At 47.9% G+C, this 19,815-nt stretch overlaps 1 protein-coding gene across 6 annotated transcripts in view; it reads left to right on the top strand.

Annotated features, from left to right (window-relative positions):
• MGAT5 (alpha-1,6-mannosylglycoprotein 6-beta-N-acetylglucosaminyltransferase) overlaps positions 1-19,815 on the top strand; it is a 360,006-nt gene that overhangs the window by 335,727 nt on the left and 4,464 nt on the right. For all 6 annotated transcript variants that reach the window (XM_024764088.1, XM_024764090.1, XM_024764087.1 and 3 more), the window contains 2 exons: positions 3,975-4,049; positions 17,048-17,205. In XM_024764088.1, the coding sequence (XP_024619856.1) occupies positions 3,975-4,049; positions 17,048-17,205 (233 nt within the window). The remainder of the gene's footprint in view (positions 1-3,974; positions 4,050-17,047; positions 17,206-19,815) is intronic.

Below are 19,815 nucleotides of genomic sequence, written 5' to 3'. Positions count from 1 at the left end.
TAAATAGGTCAGAAATTTGGTGCCAAGCTTTCTCATATTTAATTACAAGATTTTAAATTTCATGACACTCAAAAAAGCAAGAAAACATGACCCATCATTAAGAGAGGACACCACCATCAATAAAACCAGACTCAGAGATGGCTCAGATGTTGGAATTACCATACAGCAAATTTTAAATGCTGAGATAAATGTATTAAAAGGTTTGTTGGGGACTTTCCTGGTGGTCCAGTGGCTAAGACTCCGTGCTCCCAATACAGGGGACCAGGGTTCGATCCCTGGTCAGGGAACTAGATCCCACGTGCATGCCACAACTAAGAGTTCACATGCCACAACTTAGGAACCTGCCTGCTACAACTAAGACCCCATGCAGCCAAATTAATTAATTAATTAATTTTTTTTTTAAAAAAAGCTTTGATGAAAAAGGTGGACAACATATGTGAATAGATGGGGTATTTCAGCAGAGAGATGGGAACTTTTTTAAAAGCCAAATGAAAAAATGCTAGAACTGAGAAGTACGGTATCAGAAATTAACTCTTTCAATGGGCTGATCAGCAGATTATACACAGCAGAGGAAAATAATCAGTGAACTTTAAAGACTTATCAATAGAAATTATTGAAATTAGAGGAAAAAGAACAAGATAAAAAAGAGCATATGAGATCTCTGGAACAATATTCAAGCAGCCTAATTTATGTGTAATTAGAACCTCAGAGGAGAGAATGGCCAGAAGAAATATTTGTGAAGAGATAATGGCTAAGAATTTTCTAAAATTAATAACATCAACCTGCAGATTGTGGGAGCTCAGTGAAGGCCAAGCAGGATAAATATGGAGAAAAACACACTTAGATACATCATAGCTGAACTGCTAAAAACGAAAGATGAGGAAAATAATCTTGAAAGCAGCCAGAGAAAATTTTATTACATTCAGGGGAATAGCAGTATGAAAGACCACCAGCTTCCCATCAGAAATAATGGAGACCATAAAAGGGTCTGCAGGAGCCAGAGTGTGTAGGGCCTCTAAATAGGCCACAAGAGGGATTCTGGATTTTATTCTGAGTATGATGGGTAGTTTTGAGCAGGGGAATGACATGACCTATTTTACATTTGAAATCATCAAGAGAAATTCCAGGAAATGTCTGACTTAAAATTCTGTGCTTAGTAGATAGAGGAGATAAGGCTCAACCCCTGAACTTCTGGTACCTTCTAAGACCATCTATCATTGAATGATGCCAAGCCACCTGTCAGGTGGGACCATGCAGAGGTTAACTGATATCAGGGAGCAGTTCCCTGTAGAAGTCGTACTCTGACTTAGAACGCTGAGTAATACTAGAGACAGGAAATCCCACTGGAAGGGAGGTGAAGAGGAGAAAACGGAGGAAAAGATGGGGGGTAGGGAACGTTTCCAAGGCCAGCAGGGACTGCATGGTGCAGCCTGCAGGCATCCTTCCTATGGCCATATGAGTAACAGTCCTTTGTCCACCAGCAAGATGACCAAGCACATTCCCCCCTGCTTCTCCATAACCGACCCCACTTGGTATTCTCAGTGACTGGTGTCGTTTCAACATTCCCTTTCATTCATCCCCCAAAAGGCCTTGACTTGTTCCCGAAGTTCTACAGAAAACTGTCACGCACACGCACAGTCTGTGCAGCAGATCTGACATCAGAGGCTAGCCAGTGCTCAGTATTCCTAAAGCCGGGGCTCTGGGGAGCTTTCCCCACACAGAGGGCCCTGCTTCTGTACACAGCAGGGCTAGTGGAACTCATGGCAGAGGTGGCTTAAGAATACAAGTTCGTTCTTTCTTTTTTTTTTTTTGCTTTTCCTTTATAGGAAAATTAGCTTCTTATCTTTTAAAACAGTGAACTGGCCACAAAGCAGTTAATGAGTCACATCCCCTTTGGTTAAACTGGGTTTGGTTGGTAGGACACAGGAAGAGCCATTTTTCTGTGTTTATTGCGTAAGCCCTTTGAATTAATGCACATTCATTTCTAATGGATACCCTTTAGAATATGTTGTAGGAATGACCCTTGAGCATCCAGTATGCTTCCCACCATATAACTGGATCTGTCGGTCGCATGACAGATGGCCCACCGATGTTTATTTACCTCACTCTAGAAATCCTACTTATCCCCAGATGAGCCCAATATGGAAGTCCTCTATTGTACATTTTTAGTTGTTGTTCTTATTCGTTCATATCTTTTCCCACAAACATGGGAAGAGGCATATCTCTAGACAGTTCGAGAAAGCTTCTGGAATCGCTCACAAGGTGATTAAATAAACATTCTTTAAAAGAAAAAGTCTACATTTGGTGGAAAGGACTGTGGTTGGGTTAGAGAAGGCACAGCAAGTGCAAAAGCTTGAGGTGAGAAGATGCAAGCTTGAAAGACGTGAGTCCGTTAAAGCATTTTGAGCTCTTCTGAGATAAACTGTCCAGGAACAAAAGGACCTCAGCTCCTGCAGAGTAGTCCTCCCCTGATAGTACAGTACTTATGGCTCAGCCTCTTTCGGCTCTCTCTGGATGGGTGTGGGCAGGGATGGCTGAGGTACAGCCTGTGTGATGTGTCATCTAATTGTGCATTCGAAGACATGTTATGAAATTAGTAATCACGGTTGAAGAAGATTTCAAATGTAACGTGTGAATCAACACACACAGAAAACGGGAGAAGCTGCCTTGAGGACAGCTACTTGGCTGCCCCCAGAAGGGTGTCTTCTCTGTCAATTGTCCCATTTTCAGCAGGCCTCAACTCACGGATGTTTTGTCCAGGTCTCCACCCTGTAGATTTGAGATAGGCGAGTGTAGACTTAAGAGGGAGGTGGCGAATGTGCTGATAAGTGCTACTGGGCTTTCTGAAGCTGTAACAAACTGGATTGCTGGCCATATTCTCCCAAGTGAAATTTCCATTTCAGATTAATAATGCCAGCCGGCTGCTCCTGAAGACGCAGGCCTCACAGTGTCGGCACAGGCACTGCAGAGCTCCAACCCGCATTTCTTCCCCTTCCATCAGGTGTCACAGTATTGATCAGATTGCTTCCCCTACCCCAGTGAAGCACCTTCTACGTTGCTTGCTACCCTCAAGTAAAGGCTAGGCTCCTTAGAGTAGAAACCACAAGTCTTTTGTGGAAATCCAGTGAACCTCTTCCTAGCCTGTCTCACCAGTTTCCATGATCCTAGTTCTGTCTTCCTGCTGTCCTTCTTTCATGTCTAATCTCCCACTAATGCTCCCCCCTGGAACGTCTTCCGCATCTTTGCCCTCCTCAGTCTCGGCTTGCTGGAGTCATAGCTGACCTTAAAAGCCCAGCATGAGCAGAAGTTGGCTTTGACCTTCTAGCTTCCTGGGACCCTCTAGCTGAACTCTCTGGGACACTTCATCACTCTGTTTTTGCACCATGAGTTCTTTGGGAATGTGCTCACCTACTAATGCAAAACAAAGCTTTTGTCACTGTCACGGGTCCTGGAAACACTCATCGTGTGCCTTTCTCAGGGCAGGGAGCATGCATTCATTCACCAGATGTTTGCTGGTTCCAACGTGTGCCGCCCCACACAGCACCGGGATGCAGATGAACCAGCAGCCATGGACCCTGCCCCATGGAGCTTACCTTCTAACAACTGACACTCTCCACCTTTTGTTGAGTGCCTACTGTGTGTTAGACACTGAACTAAGCACTTCCCCCCCCAGCCCCGCCCCCCGGTAATCTTTACCACACGTTCCAAGAAATGGGTTTTTCTTATCACCATTTTACACATGAAGGACCTGAGGCTCAGAGGTGGTAGATAATTTGCTCAGGGTCCCACAGCTGATAAGGAGCAGAATGAGATTGTGAAGCCAGGTCTGCGGACTTCCAAGTTCATAGTCTTGGCCCCTCACAAGGACCCCTGCAGGTGTTGGCACCTGAGTGTGAGTGAATCAGTGGAGGACTGGGTACGTGTTGCATGTCCTGTGTCTTCCTCTTTCATGATACCGTGTTCTGTTTCTGCAGATTGAGCCGTACATGCCATATGAATTCACGTGCGAGGGGATGCTACAGAGAATCAACGCTTTCATCGAAAAACAGGTAAGGCTCTTCAGAAGTCCATCTGTCCTTGCTGTGTCCTATCTCCTGCTACCCCAGAGGATTCTGATGAACAGTTAAGAGTTTACCATGTTTCTGTGCTTATTTTCCTGATTTGGAGGACTCTACAGGCTAGAGAATGGCTTCTTGAAATTCTAAATTATGAACTGTCAAGGTCACTCCAAGGAGTCAGTCTGTCCTTAGGGTAAAAATGTTCTTTATGATGGTGGAAGGTCAACTGGAAACTTAAGGGAGAGACTGGATGGTTAAGATGAAAACGTCCTTCACCATCAGACCTGTGCCCTGCCTGGGTTCTAGGGGCCTTACAAAGATTTGGGTCGGGAGGGAACAGAGAGATGGCTCAATATCTCTTTGGTAATTCCAAATATGTTCGGACTCTTCCGTGATTTTCAAACGTTTTTAAAAATAGGACCCGTTTTCAAATGAAACTTCACGTGAAATCCAAGTATATAGAACAGATAAAAGCAGAAGTTCACTTCCAAAGCAGAGAGGAGGGTTCCAAGGGTCCCACCACCCCGAACAGAGTTGGGAAAGTATGTCTTGTGCTCGTAGAAGTAAAGGCCAAAAGTGTCATTGCTGTTGTTTTAAAACACTTTCATTCCGTAGGCTTCAAAAGCAACACAGAGCCAGAAATAGGCAGACTGAGCACCCCCGTGGGTAGGGGAATATGAACTCCTTGACCAGATGCCAGAAATAAGGGGCTTCTCTTAAAAGACAAAGCAGAGCGTCTTGGGGCAGTCATGAGATCTTGACACAGTAGCGGGTGAGGACTCTGAAGGCTGAAAGTAGAAATGGCATGTTGAAAGTGGAAGTAGGTGCAGACTGCGGGCCAAGGCAGGTTTCAAAGGAAAGATTTGAGGCCACAGACCGTGGTGAGCAGCAGACAACCGAGTGCAGCTGCTGGACGGGCCGAGCCAGGGGCAGAGGCTTCAGGGTGCCAGGTTTGATGTTCTGAATTTTTGTTAGTGGCAAGAAGGGAGTGCAGTGCAGCCAGTCGCCTGGGTTCCAGCCCCTCCGCCAAGACTCTCTGGTTGTATGACTTGGATGTGTTAGTTTCCTCCCCTGCAAACTGAGGATAAAAATAGAACCTCATGGGGCTGATGGGAGGATTCAATGAGCCTAGTACATGTGAAGTGCTTAGAAGAGGGCTAACACATACTGCTCAGTAAAGACACGCTAGTGATGTTACTATATTATACATTATTGTATTATATTCTTGTGTATTATTATATAACATACTATATTCTACAGTATTAGACTTTACCACAAGAGCTGAGCATTTGAATCACTATCTCAGTCACTCCTCACATGACACCCAACTTAAGAATGACAATATGATCATCCTTACTTGAACAGCCCTTTACGTACAGACTTTATGCCAACACGTCCCAATGCATCATCTCACTTACCCTCCCAGTAATCCTGGGAGGTGGCAATCATCACCCCGTTCTCTGGATAATGGGAACAGAGAGTCTTAGTCGCAGGGCTTAGTCTTGGAATCAGGGTTTGACGCTGGTTTGGTCTGAGCCCAGGCCTGCACCAGCAGCATTGCTGTGGCCCCGGGTGCTGGCACCTGTCCCAGAGCTATACTTCCCATCTTCTTTGATCTCAAGTAGCTGCTTGCCCTTCCTGAAGGTGCAGACAGGGCGGCCGTGGCCTCTGACAGTGAGATTTAACACATCACAGCTTTAACTACCCTCCAAGGAGGCCGGGATCCTACTAGGATCCCTGCAGCTGTGTACGGAACCAATTTCTGCCTTTCCTGTCTCTGCTTCCTCTCAGGGAAAATGGTTACTCACCACCAGGTGTAAAAAGACTTTTTAAACTTTATATTAGAGTATAGTTGATTTAGAATGTTGTGTACAACCTACATCAATCAGGTGTACAGCAGAATGATTTCATTTTACATGTACATATATCCATTCTTTTTCAGATTCTTTTCCCATGTAGGTTATTACAGAGTATTGAGTAGAGTTCCCTGTGCTATACAGGAGGTCCTTGTTGATTATCTATTTTATATATAGTAGTGTGTGTATGTTAATCCCAAACTCCTAACTAATTTATCCCTTCGCCACCCCTTCCCCTTTAGTAACCATAAGTTTGTTTCCTATGTCCGTGAGTCTGTTTCTGTTTTGTAAATAAGTTCATTTGTATCATTTTTTTAGATTCCACATATAAGTGATATCATATGATACTTGAAAAGACTCTTTATCACATTTATTTGAAGACTGTCTTTCTTTCTTCCCTAAGATTCTTGAATCCCAGCCAGTCCTTAGAAGTTCTCATGTGGCCTGTTCTCTGTGAATCTATTACTAGGTTTCCTTTCAAACAGGAAGATCCCATTCCCCAAATAGACCTTGTCAAATACTCTGTGATTCAGGGCCACACCTAGCTTGTTCCCCTTGACATCCTAGTGCCTAGCCCTCTGCCTGGCACAGAGAAGGTGCACAAAAGCCGAAGACATGAATAAATGAATGAGAAGGGGAGTGAGTGTGTGTGCTTTTTTTCCCTATGTGCCAAGAACCAGGAGGCTCATCTTGGCCCTTATGATTTGGAGAGCATCTTTTTTTTTTTTTTTTTTTTTTTTTGCTGTACGCGGGCCTCTCACTGTTGTGGCCTCTCCCGTTGCGGAGCACAGGCTCCGGACGCGCAGGCTCAGCGGCCATGGCTCACGGGCCCAGCCACTCCGCAGCAATGTGGGATCTTCCCGGACCGGGGCACGAACCCTTGTCCCCTGCATCGGCAGGCGGACTCTCAACCACTGCGCCACCACGGAAGCCCCCAGGGATTTCTTTCTTGCCTGCTGTTGTTTATTCATTCATCCTGTCTGAAAATATTTGTCAGCTGGAGGGGGCTGCAGACGGTGCTGGGAGTTGGGCAAGAAGAGGTGTCAAAGGATGAGGCCCTATCCTCAGGTAGCTTCAAGGTCAAGTTCACAGGCGATGCCGCTGACATTGATTACACCTGTCATAGTGACTACCCAGGTGCTTTGGGATCACGTAACTCAGATGCAGGGTGCGGTTGGGGGAGGGGAGGCAGAGTCTGTCTGGAAACACGCTGCGGGAGATGAGTCCTAAAGGCAAAGTCGTGGTACAGAGAGGTCGCAGTGCAGAGGCCTGGGGGTGAAAAAGAGAAATGGTGGTGAATTATTGGAAGCTTGGCTGTGACCGAAGAGAGAGATGATGTGAGAGAAGAGGTTGGAGGAGGAGACACATCATGAAAAGATGCTGAGGCTCAGCTGAAGAATTCAGAATTTGTTTCTGGGACAAGAGGCTAAAGAAAGGTTTTAACCCAGGAATAGGGCAGTGATGCTTTCAGGTTGGTGTTTTAGAAAAGTCATTCTAGGAATCTTGTGTTTGGGGCATTTCTTACTCACCATTCTCTCAGTGCTGCTAAATGAGCGATAAAGGGGCCTATTTTGAGTTTATCCCAGGCCTCTGGGGAGGGTTTTGTCAGAGCCATAATGTTCCCCCAAACCAGAGGGAAATTAGGAAGCCAAGACCCCACTGGTTCACAGATTGGGTCTTCTGCCTCTAACGGTTAGCCCCAGGCTCTAGTGTTTTAGAGCTTGGGGTGTTCGTTATTTTTGCAGCCAAAAGAATATCTTCAAAGAGCAATGAGGGGAGAGAGCGGTGTTCCTGGTATGAACAGGAAAGCCTCAAGCTCCGAAGGGGTGGTGGGAGCATAAGCTTCCCATCTCTTAAACTGTAGGAGCACCGCAGCCCTAATTAGGCTGATCTCTGCCTTCAGAGTCCTCCATGCGATCTGCTAGGGGAATAAGGAAGCTTTTATCCCAGAACCCTTTCAAGGTTGTCCATCATACTCACCCCAGGCAACAGGAGCCAGAGGAAGCCAATTGACAGCAATTGAGAAAGCCCCAGGTTTCAACATATACTCTGTACAGAGTGGTTGATAGCAGCTTGACCTACCCTACCAGCCTAGGCAGCACCAATGGGAACAAATCCTGGCTTTAGGAAAGCCACTTGCTTCTTCGCTTAATGCCCTCTCTCCCTTTACTGTACTAAAAACGTTGATTTGGATTGCACACTCTTTATTTATTTATTTTTTTAATAAATGTATTTCTTTATTTATGGCTGCACTGGGGCTTCGTTGCTGTGCACGGGCTTTCTCTAGTTGCGGCGAGCAGGGGCTGCTCTTCATTGTGGTGCGCGGGCTTTTCACTGCAGTGGTTTCTCTTGTTGAGGAGCACAGGCTCTAGGCACGCAGGCTTCAGTAGTTGTGTCACGTGGGCTCAGCAGTTGTGGCGCACGGGCTTAGTTGCTCCGCGGCATGTGGGATCTTCCCGGACCAGGGCTCGAACCCGTGTCCCCTGCATTGGCAGGTGGATTCTTAACCACTGCGCCACCAGGGAAGCCTTGCATGCAGTTTTATATCAGCTCTCCAAAAGAGGCACTGTCTCCAGCAGCAGGAGTGTGTGCCCAGAAGAAAAATCCTTGTAATCTAAGATCAGAAGCACTCTTCTTCCCTAACCTGGGTGTGTCCAGGCCTGTTAAGGTTCTCCTTGTGCATTTCTTGGGAAAGACTTAGGTATTTGCCTCAGGCTGGAGAGTAGAGCAAGTTCTTGGCGATGTTGAGATTGATTTCTGCAAACCATGCACATGCTCTTCAGCCCTATTTTCTACTTTCTGTAAAGACCCTGCAAATACTCTACAAGAAGACTCTGCTCATATTATTTTGCAAGGAGCTGTGTCATTTATGTGAAAAGCACTCTGGAGATACGGAGGGGAGAAAAGAGTTAGCTCCAAGAGCCTCAGTGGAATCAGCTTCAGCTCCTGGGAAATCCGGCTCATCGGGGCCCATCCCGAACTCCATGGGGCATGTTCGAGCCTGGCAGTGAAGCTGGTTGGCAGGGTAGGGGGAATGGTGGAGGTGCCAGCTTGCAGGGGAAGAGGAAAAGGCAAAGAAACAGGGAGAAAGTTGGCAGTCACCTAGGAATGTTTCCTCTTTTGAAAAATCAGTGGTTGCTGTTTGCCCAGCCATTCCTGAACCCAGAGGGACTGTGTGGGTAATGATTTCATTGCTGGGCCCTGCATTGTGACAGCCAAGTTCACATCCTGGCTCTGCCCCCACTGTCTCGGTCACCTCCGTCAAGTTTCTAATCTCTCCGTGCTGTTTCCTCTTCTGTGCAATGGGGATAATACTACCTACCCCATAGGGCTGGTGGAGGAATCAGTAGATGAATACATGTTTAAGACAAAGAACAGTGCTTGGCACACAGTAGGTCCTCTGAAAGCCTTAACTACTTGCTGCTGCAAGAGCCCAGAAACCAATCGAGGTGTAGTTTTTTAAACAGCTTCATTCAGGTGTAATTTACAGACCCTAAAATTCACTCCATGTAAGGGTACAGTTCAGTGATTGTTTTTTTTTTAGTAAATTGATAGACTTGGGCAGTTACCACCACAGTCTAGTTTTATAACATTTCCATCACCCTAAAAGGCTCTTTTGTGCCTATGTGCAGTCAGTCTTGGCTTGTTCCCCCAGCCCCAGGAGAACACTGCTCTGTGTTCTGTCTTTGTAGATTTTCCTTTCCTGGAGATTTCTCATCTTAACGTTTGTGAGGTTCATGCACGTTGTAGCATGTGTTGGTGCTTCGTTCTTTTTTCACTGCTGAATAGTATTCCATTGTATGGATAGGCCACAGTTTGTTTATCCATTCTCCAGTTGGGTCATTTCGTCCTTTTAGCTGTCGTGAAAAGTGGACTGTTATCTTGAACATTCGCGTGCGTGTGGACGTTTTTTTTTGTTTCTCCCGACAGACTCCTAGTCGTAGAAGAATTTGAAATGTGGGCGGTTTACGCCTGACTCTTTCCCGGGTGAGCTGGTTGGCTCGTTGATTTGCAGTGTAAAGATCATCATAGAGATTAGTCACCACAGCTCAGCTTCACAGCCACCTTCTCTGTTGCCCTTGTGGAAATGTAAATTCGCACCCACTGCTGGGAGTCAGCCCCAGGGGCCACCCGTGGACAGAGTTCACTCCTTTTGAGGACAGCACAGGCTGAGAATGGCGGGCGCCAGCAGGCAACTGAAATGTGTTTAATCCAGTCACAATGTATTGGACACTTTTTCTGTGTTCGGCCCTGGATTTCCCAGCTATAAGGTAGCTGGCTGAACTTGGCGCAAACCCCAGTTTCATGGCCTTGAACCTACACCACCACCCCCTTTTCTTTTTTTTTTTTGCAAATTCCTGACCTTACTTCCTTTAGATCCTGCCCCCAGACCTGTATCTGAACCTGTCTTCTTGGTTCCAGACAATGTGCGTTTCCGCAGAAATCTACTTGCACCTGATATGTCATGGACGTAGTAACTCAAAGGTTTGGGCAGACCTCCACTCTGGGGGTGGGGGGTTTGTGGAAAAGATCCCACCACATGCCACCGAGAGGGAGGCACAAGCCAGCCCGTCCACCTGGTGCTTCTCTCCTAGGGAGCAGCCTCCCTCTTCCCCCTACCCAGTCTTCTCCAGCTCTTTTGGTATTTGATAAATAACATTTTCTCCATGCTGCTGCTTAGCCTTTGTTATAAAGGCAGCATCCTTACTTCTTTTTCACAGTTCATTGTGTTCATTGGTTCCGAACATTACTTTTTCTTATAAATTTGTTGATTAATAAACCTTTCTTATTATAGTTACTCTAGGAGAATTTCATAGTCAAGCAAATTTAGGGAAATTTGGTGACTGGTTGAAATAATTATTAGAGAGGGATGCAGATGTTCTGTGTTCTAAGTGGGCTTGTTAACCAGATTGGAAATTACTCTTTATGTCTCCTCTGGTTGTATAAAGCTTCTGGGTTAGAATATTATTCTTTTCTACTTCTACTATCAAAGCCCCACGATGCCAGAACCCTTCAGTGCAGTTCAACAGCTCTTTATTGAGCGCCAGTTATCTGCAAAGCACCATGTTGATGATAAGCCACTAACTGCTATTTAGCCTACAAAACCCAGCCCAGAAGTCCCTATTTCCTGGAAGCCTTCTCTGATTGCTACCCCTACCCTCCTTCCCTTCCCCAGAGTTAATAATTCTCTCTCTCTTCTCAGTGGCCTTTACATCCTGTTTGGACATCTGTTTTGTACTGTTCTGTCATTTTTTAAATGCCAGCCTCTCTTACTAGATGGAGTCTTTGAACCCAGAGACTCTGTCTCATCCACGTTCTTATTTCCAGCACCCAGCGTAGGCTTTAATGATCATTTGTCAAGTTTTGAATGGATGCATGAGAAAACCTTCAAAGCCACCCTATGACATGAGCATTTCATGGAGGTTTATTGGACAAAGATGTGGGTCTGGCCTGAGGCCGTTCTCTCTCTCCCGCAGTGTTGCATGGCTTCCCGTCTCTCTGCTTCTGCTTCTTCTCCTGCCTTCCGTTCTCAGCTCAGTCACTCCTCTGCCCAGAACTCTCCAGTAGCTTCTATCTCACTCCAAGGAAAAGCCAAGGCTTTGCATGGGCCCCCAAAGCTCTGGGTACTCTGACCCCCGGGACCTCCCAGACCCCATCTCCGACCCCAGCGTGCACACACTGATCAAGCTGCATGCAACTCCCTGCTCCTCCTGGAACCTGCTAGAAGCTTCGCTGTCAGAGCCTCCGATCTTGCTTTGCCTCTGCCTGTCATGTACTTCACACATACTTGCATGGCTCACGCCTTTACTTCCTCGGGTCTTTTCTTGAATGTCACCTTCTCAGTGATGACTTATCTGAATACCATCTTCCCCCACAGTCCCGATTCCTTTTCCTCACTTCATTCTTATTTAGAGCAATTATCACCTTTAACATATTACATATAATTGATTTATGTTGTTTCTCTGTCTCCCTCACTGAAAATAAGCTCTGTAAAGGCAGGTGTTTTTGGTTCCTTTTTTTTTTTCCACCAAGTCACCCCCAAGGCCTAGAAGAGCCAACCCATGGTGTTAATATTTATCATGCACTTTTCTGAGCACTTTACACATTATAATTGACTTAATCCCCTCGACAGCTCCAGGAGGTGGCCGTTGATGTATTCTCCATTTTACAGTTGAGGAAACTGAGGCACAGAAAATTTACGGAGCTAGCCAAGAGCATTCAGCTGCTAGATGGAGAGGCTGAGATTCAAACCCCAGCAGTTCGAGCTCCAAACCCTTATGCTTTTCTGCATCTTAGCAAGAGTATTTTATTGAATGAACAAGTGAGTGAGCAAACGGGGAGACAAGGCATGTCGGCATTGCCCTGATAGCTGGTGCTGAGGCTGAATGAAACAGAGGACCTCCAGCTTTCTGCGAGCACCCAGTGGGGCTGGCACCTGGGGGTGAGAAAAGGCTTATGACGGGCTGCTGCGTCAGTTGGGCCCTTCAAGCAGCTGGGCAAAGGGATGGCCCTTGTGGGCAATTGTCATATATAATCCGGGCAACTCAACGTTTCCCTCTGGACCCTGGCAGCAAATAAGGGTCTTCCTTGGAGTATTATCTTTAACATCTGTAGGTACCTTCTTAAGAGTCACCTCTTTTTTTTAATCTGACAGGAGTTATATAAGGACAAGTGATATTTTCTCCATTTTAGATGTGAAAGTGGGAAGAGAGAGCTTGAGGGGCATCTATGAAGTCTCCTAGCTGGGGGCCAGAATCATAACTCAGATCCCCACTCCCTCCTGCCTTACCTGGTGTCATACTGACTAAGGACACCTTCAGGCCTCCATCTGTTCAATTTTCTCACCTTCAGGCTTTCCAGATGGTTCACCAAACCTTAAGAAGGGCCTGCTGCTCTTTGCACCATTTCTTTTTTTTGTTTTTAATTTATTTTATTGAAGCTTCGTTGATTTACATTGTTGTGTTAGTTTCTGGTGTACAGCAAAGTGATTCAGTTATACATACATATAATAGTCTGCATCTGCTAATCCCAAGCTCCCAATCCGTCCTTCTTCCGCCCAGCTCCCCCTTGGCGACCAGCAGTCTGCTCTATTTCTGTGAGTCTGTTTCTGTTTCATAGATAAGTTCATTTGTGTCATATTTTAATTCCACATATAAATGACATCATATGGTATTTGTCTTTGTCTGACGTACTTCACTTGGTATGATAACCTCTAGGTCCATCCATATTGTTGCAAATGGCATTATTTCATTCTTTTTCGTGGCTGAGTAGTATTCCTATATCTGTATCCATATCTACCTATCTATCGGCCAACCACAATTTCTTTATCCACTCATCTGTCGATGGACACTTAGGTTGCTTCCATGTCTTGGCTATTGTAAATAGTGCTGCTGTGAACATTGGGGTGCGTATATATTTTTGAATTAGTGTTTTCTCCAGATATATGCCCAGGAATGGGATTGCTGGATTGTATGGCAACTCTTAATTTTTTGAGTAACCTCCATACTGTTTTTCATAGTGGCTGCACCCAGTATACATTCTCACCGACATATTTTCACTACTTCTGATCCTACTGGCCCCTAAAACAGAGTACTGAGAGGATGCCAGACCGGCCCTCGGTGAGCCACAAGCAAGAGTGCCTGGGGCCTAAGAGTTCACGTGTAATTGAGCTAAGCTCACCTGATGAAGGGAACCTCAGAGAGGTCGCCTGCAACAGTTTATTGAAATGAGCAGGTGGGGCAGATCTGCCCTGCAGCGTAGCTTTGAGGCGCTTGCCCTCCTGCAGACCTCGCAGAGCCATCCTGCCTTAGCTCAGGGTAAGGTGCAGCGCTCCATCTCTCCAGGGCTGCCCCTGCTTCTACAGCTGCCAGTGCTCCAGGGCCTCCAAACCCCGATACGGGGCGCAGGCAGCGCGTCTGCAGAGGGACAAGAGGAGGGTGATGAGCGTTAGGGGAGCCCCCTGCTGTTTGCCAGCTCAGCTCCATCACCCACAGTCTGTTAGCATCACTCTCTACAGACAAGGACCGGACCAGGCAGCATACCCAAAACCCCGCCCCTGGTGAGGCCAAGCCTCAAATCTGGGTGTCAGACTTGAAGCGCATTCCTTGGCCGCGTCACCTCCTATTCTAACACGGCAGAATCTTTCTCCTCGTTCTGGTTGTACCCCTTGGACTACTTCACATAACCACACAAGGCTCACAATAAATAAGAAGCAAAGTTTCGTGAGAGTCTGCCAAACTCAACAGGTGTGTAGAGATGCTACCCTCGGTTCTAACTGCCTGTAGATGTCATGTAAGGAGCGACATTCTACAGTGTTCTTACCAAGCTATAGAAGCCAGAGTTTGAGCCTTCAGCCATCATGGGTGTCCAGTGATCTAGATTTCCCCCACACAGTCACACAGTAGGCTTTGGTGTCCATTGGATCATGACTCTCTTTGTTATAATACTTAAAGGCTGTAGAGGTTTTCAGATTTCTCCTAAAGGATTATAGGCAAAGTTGCTTGCAGTAGCCAGCCAGAAAAACTAACAAACAAGAAAAAAAAACACTTAACCTTTTCCAAACATCCGTGCACCCGCTCAGCTTTGATCAGCAATAACTACGTTGATCATTGTGTGTTTTCCTACCAATTTGATGGACTGAGTACCAAAGGCCAGCCAGTAAGTTTCCATATGCTGCCAGGTTAGAGAACCATGGCCGCCAGTGAACACTCAGGGTTCCCACTCAGGGTGCCACGGGTCTGCAGTCATGCTGTCACCCTTAGTAACGGTGTCTAGACCAAAGTTATTTTGCTGCCCGTGCCTTAGCACGTCCGTGTATTACACTCAGGATCATCATGGATCTCAGGAGTCAGAAGACGTCTTCCTGCCCGGGGAGCCGCCTGCCTTGGTCATACCCAGGGCTGTGAGATAGGAAAGACTGCTTACTCTGTCACTTTCAAAAGATTAAACTGGATCCTATTATCTGTAAATAATCCAGTGCGTTTCTATCATCTCTGAATTATGAGACCCTTCTGGAATCTTTTGTTTTCAGCTGATACGAATCCAGCCTCTAGGTTTCCTGGCTACGTGCAGTGAAGGATTTGTTTGTTAACCTTTGAGCCTAACCACTCAGGCTCAAGCACGTGCATCCCTGCATCGCAGGATCGAGTGAGGTGGGGAACGACGGCGGGTTCTCCTTACTGGTGGGGTCTCAAGCACCGATTTGAGGAGACTGGAGTAGAAGCCTACCTGCCGTTTACCTTCCTTAACGGTGTAACGGCGTCACCTCCTTCAGGAAGGAGGTGGAGAGAGGCGGAAGCCATAGGAAATCATCAGTATCATTGTCTTCATTTTTCTGAGGAGGAAGCTGAGGTTTAAAAGAGAAAAATGCAAGCAGCCCAGAAGGGCTCCCCCGCAGATGCAGCTCTGGTCTACATTCTGGAGCTGCACCCACCTCACTGCTCAGGGACCCAGCAGGGCCCGGCCCTCCTGCAATTCTCCACGTGACCGGCGGGGGACATGGAACCTTCCCCCGCCAGCACCGGTTCTGAAAGCCTGATAGGATTAATCAGCTCCTCATGCATGCAGAGGAGAGAAAGTAGGCAGGAGGAAAAAGAGAATATTCTAGAAGGACATACATTGAAAAGTAAATTCCCTGACCATTCCTGGCCCTGTTACCCTTTTCCCCTCGTCAGTGGTACCAGAGATATTCTTGCAGGAACACAGGCGTGATTGTTCATACATATCAACGCAAACGGAAACACACTATACACCAGCCTTCAACCTGTTTCTTTTCTTTCTCAGTATGTCCTGGGGATGTTTCCATGTCAGCACATTGGAACTTGTTGCATTTTTTGGTATTCTTTGCATCTAAACAGATTCTTTGCATCTAAATACAGCCTTTAGGTTGTTTCAAGTCTTCTGCTTCTCTTCTAACAATACTGCTGGGATTCCTGTGTCCTGTGTAGGTTTCTTTGCCCAATTGTGTCCCATACGTCTGGGGTGAATTCCTACAAGTGGAATTCAGAGCCCAGGATCCTAACCCTAACCACTGGGTACCCCTGAGGGCTAGCCCGCCCCCCATAAAGTTACACAAACATGGCTCTTCAGGGCTCCTGCCCTGACATCATCTTCTGCAGGTTGGGCAGCCCCGGGGATTCAGAAGAATTTTACTAGGGTTCCATCAACATCGTGCAAGCAGAGCAAGCACTGGTTGCCAGTGGTGCATGAGTTTCCACCCTCAGTACCTGTTCAGGGTCGCTCCAGGCACAGCTGAGATGAAAGCTGGGGTCCCAGGGCAGAGAGAGTTCCCACTCCGCACCTGCCTTTTCCCTGGTCCCACTGCGTCTTTCTCCTCAACACTCAGCTTCATAACTAGGCTGCCCGTTCACCATGCCTCACAGGTTACTTCCTGGTCTTCCCCGCCCGTGACTTCCTTGGATGTGTTAATTTCCTGCGCACCCTCTAGATCCTAGGAATGACCACCCAGCCCCATCCTGAGCATGCCACCACCTTCCATGCCTCGGGGCGCCCCTCCCTGCAGGGGATACCAGCTTACTTGACCTCCTATCACACATCCTCAGACTGTTTCTCTAGCCGTTGAATTTGTGTGTTACAATTGTTTTCAACCAGCAAGCACTGAGCCTCTATCAAGACCACGACCCCGCAATAGCCCTCTCCCAGATGCCTGCAGACCTCTCCCAGATGCCTGCAAGACTCCTTGCTGTGCTCCTTTGCTTCCCAAAGTTGAAACCAGCACTCACAAAACAGTGTCATATTAGGTAACCGCCAAATTAGGTAGACACTGAAAATGTCTTTGGAATTAGGGCGGAGGGAATAGAACAGCTGGTGAAGGTGGATCTGGAGATGGGCTTTCAAGCGTTGAGGCTTTAGCTCGATTGCATCATTGTAGGTGGCGATACGAATGAATAGCCCCCGTTACTGGCAGGCACAGTGCTGTGCACAGAAAGCCAAGGCCAAGACCGTGTTCTAGCTGAGCCGGGTTCCAACCCAAGTCTGTCTGGTCCTGCCTCCTGCCCCTCACTGCTCTCCCATGACCAGGTGCCCGGCCCCCTTGTTGGGACTAGTTGGCAGACTGGGGACCCCCCACTTGCATCCCTGGTTCCTTGGCTGATGGTTTTATTGTCATTCCAGGACTTCTGCCATGGGCAAGTGATGTGGCCGCCCCTGAGTGCCCTGCAGGTAAAGCTTGCTGAGCCCGGGCAGTCCTGCAAGCAGGTGTGTCAGGAGAAACAGCTCATCTGTGAGCCTTCCTTCTTCCAGCATCTCAACAAGGACAAGGACTTGCTGAAGTAAGTGCCGGAGCACGGGAGAGGCAGCTCAGCCTGCAGCTCGCCTCTGGGTCAGAGCTGGGTTGCGAGGGATGAGGTTTTCCTTTCTAGGCTCGTGGGCTGTTGGAATAAGATGTGGAAAAGGTTATAGCATGATCCCACCGCCCCCCTCCACCCAGAGAAGGTTGGCCCAGCGCTTTTATTGTTAAGTAGATGAGGTCACCTGGCCTGCTGATATATTTAGAATTCGAATAGGGGTGTTTTGTTTGCATAAATAACGGGAAGTCGGGGCTTGGAGATGGCGGGAGGTGTTCGGTTTGCTAATTGGTACCCAAGAACCATGGGAGCCGAGATGGGCACAGAACCACAAGCACGGACGGACCCGCCCCTGAGGTCCCCTGGCTGTAGCTAGGTCCACAGAGTCAGGGAGTCTGGAAGAAATGAAAAATAAGGGCAGGGAGCTGGCACAGCACTGCCCGCAGCAAATTTCCCTGCCACCTTCCCCTCCTGCAGCCCCATCTCCTTTTGTGCTTTATTACAGCCCCTTTGAGGGCGTGAGCAGGCCTGGCTTTGCTGGGTCCCTGAGCAGGGGTGCAGGTGCAGCAGTGGGATCACAGGCCAGAGTGAGCCAGGAAGGACCTTCTCTATTGCTGGGATTTCTTTTCTCGTGCTGCTTGTGTTACTTGCAGTCACACCATTCATTTCCCTTTGCAGTGGCATTTTGAGTTTGGTGTTTGCACTTTCCAGGTTCCCATGTGAAGTTTCTTCTGGCCTCTGACTCATGCCCCCTGTCAGTGCTGAATCTGTGCCTCGATATTTATCACACCCTCCCTGGGCCACAACCTGGTTAATTACCTGTCACCCCTTCCCAACCTTAAGAACTCTTAATGCGGTGTTTTCCCCTGAGGGGTTTGCTATCCCAACCCTAGATATTCCGCACAGCTGTGGTTCTGCCCCAGTCTTTTTTTTTTTTTACATCTTTATTGGAGTATAATTGCCTTACAATGGTGTGTTAGTTTCTGCTTTATAACAGATTGAATCAGTTATACATATACATATGTCCCCCTATCTCTTCCCTCTTGCATCTCCCTCCCTCCCACCCTCCCTATCCCACCCCTCTAGGTGGTCACAAAGCACCGAGCTAATCTCCCTGTGCTATGCTGCTGCTTCCCACTAGCTATCTACCTTATGTTTGTTAGTGTAGCCTCTCTCGCTTTGTCACAGCTTACCCTTCCCGCTCCCCATATCCTCAAGTCCATGCTTTAGTAGGTCTGTGTCTTTATTCCCGTCTTACCCTTAGGTTCTTCATGACATTTTTTTTTTCTTAGATTCCATATATATGCGTTAGCATACGGTATTTGTCTTTCTCTTTCTGACTTACTTCACTCTGTATGACAGACTCTAGGTCCATCCACCTCACTACAGATAACTCAATTTCGTTTCTTTTTATGGCTGAGTAATATTCCATTGTATGTATGTGCCCCAGTCTTGAAGAGGATGTTTAAGGAACATAGTTGGGACTTCCCTGGAAGTCCAACAGTTAGGACTCCACGCTTCCACCGCAGGGGGCACGGGTTCGATCCCTGGTCAGGGAACTAAGATCCTGCAGGCCGTACGCAACACCCGCCCCCCCCCAATAATAATAATAAGGCACAGAGTGGACTCAGGGCTCGAGGCTTGCCAGCCCCTGTTCTGGCTTCACACCCTTCTAGAGCATGGTTGGCCACTGTGCTCATCCGTGCCCAGTGGTCTGAGCTGGCCTGAGCCTGCCTGTAAGTCTTACTACCTTCAAGTGTGGTATAAAACCCTTTTTAGAGAAAGAGCGTGGTCTCTAGCATCGCGCCTACAGGGATGCTCTCCTGAGTGGGGATGTGGACGATGCTATTTTTTCTCGTTCTTTTTACGTGAAGACCTGGATCAAAGGTGGCCTCGATTCCACCATCAGAATAAAGGCCAGGCCAGCAGAGTCGGTCGGCAGCCTGCTCTGCAGCCAGTGAAGCTTTGTGGCAGGGAACACTGGTCTGATGTCTGTGGAAAGCCCCTGATGGTGCCAGAAGCTTCCGTCTCCAGAGCACGTATCCCAAATTCTAGGTCCAGGAGGAGCTTGCCACTCGCCCCTTTTGCAGACGGCTCCCGTAGCAAAGTGGCTTTCTGAGAACCCCGAGTGTCTCCCTCTGTTTGATCGGAAGTCTGGATGCACTGGGGGCAGACTACAGAGCGTCTACACAGAACTGTCTACGTGCAGCCCCTGCCCCAGCGCTGGAGGAGGGAACCCGATTGGGACCCTCAGCAGCAGCGGCCTTCCTGGCTAGGCCGGAGGCGGGGCTCCCGGGGCTCGCTCTCAGAGAGCACGGGGCCCACCACAGCCCGTCCGTCTGCAGGCCTAAGGGCTAGGTCCCGCCGAGGCACAGGACAGGGAACCAAGGAACCAGTTTCCTCTGTCCCCAGCAATGTCCTCACCTGTGAGATGGGGATAGCGCGGGTAATGATGAGAGAAGATGCAGCTGGTGCTGCAGGCAGAGCAGAAAAGCCCTGTCTTGCAGAGAGCTTGGGCAGTGGGGCAGGCCTGAGGCCACCAGGCTGAGACCAGAAACTCCAATCCCCTGCCCCCCCCCCCCACCCCCCCCCCCC

This window comes from Neophocaena asiaeorientalis, unplaced genomic scaffold (genome assembly GCF_003031525.2).
Source record: "Neophocaena asiaeorientalis asiaeorientalis breed wild unplaced genomic scaffold, Neophocaena_asiaeorientalis_V1.1 scaffold102, whole genome shotgun sequence".
In the NCBI taxonomy this organism is placed as follows: domain Eukaryota; kingdom Metazoa; phylum Chordata; class Mammalia; order Artiodactyla; family Phocoenidae; genus Neophocaena; species Neophocaena asiaeorientalis.
The sequence above is the reverse complement of the archived record's forward strand: the minus strand, read 5'-3'. Positions and strand labels throughout refer to the sequence as shown.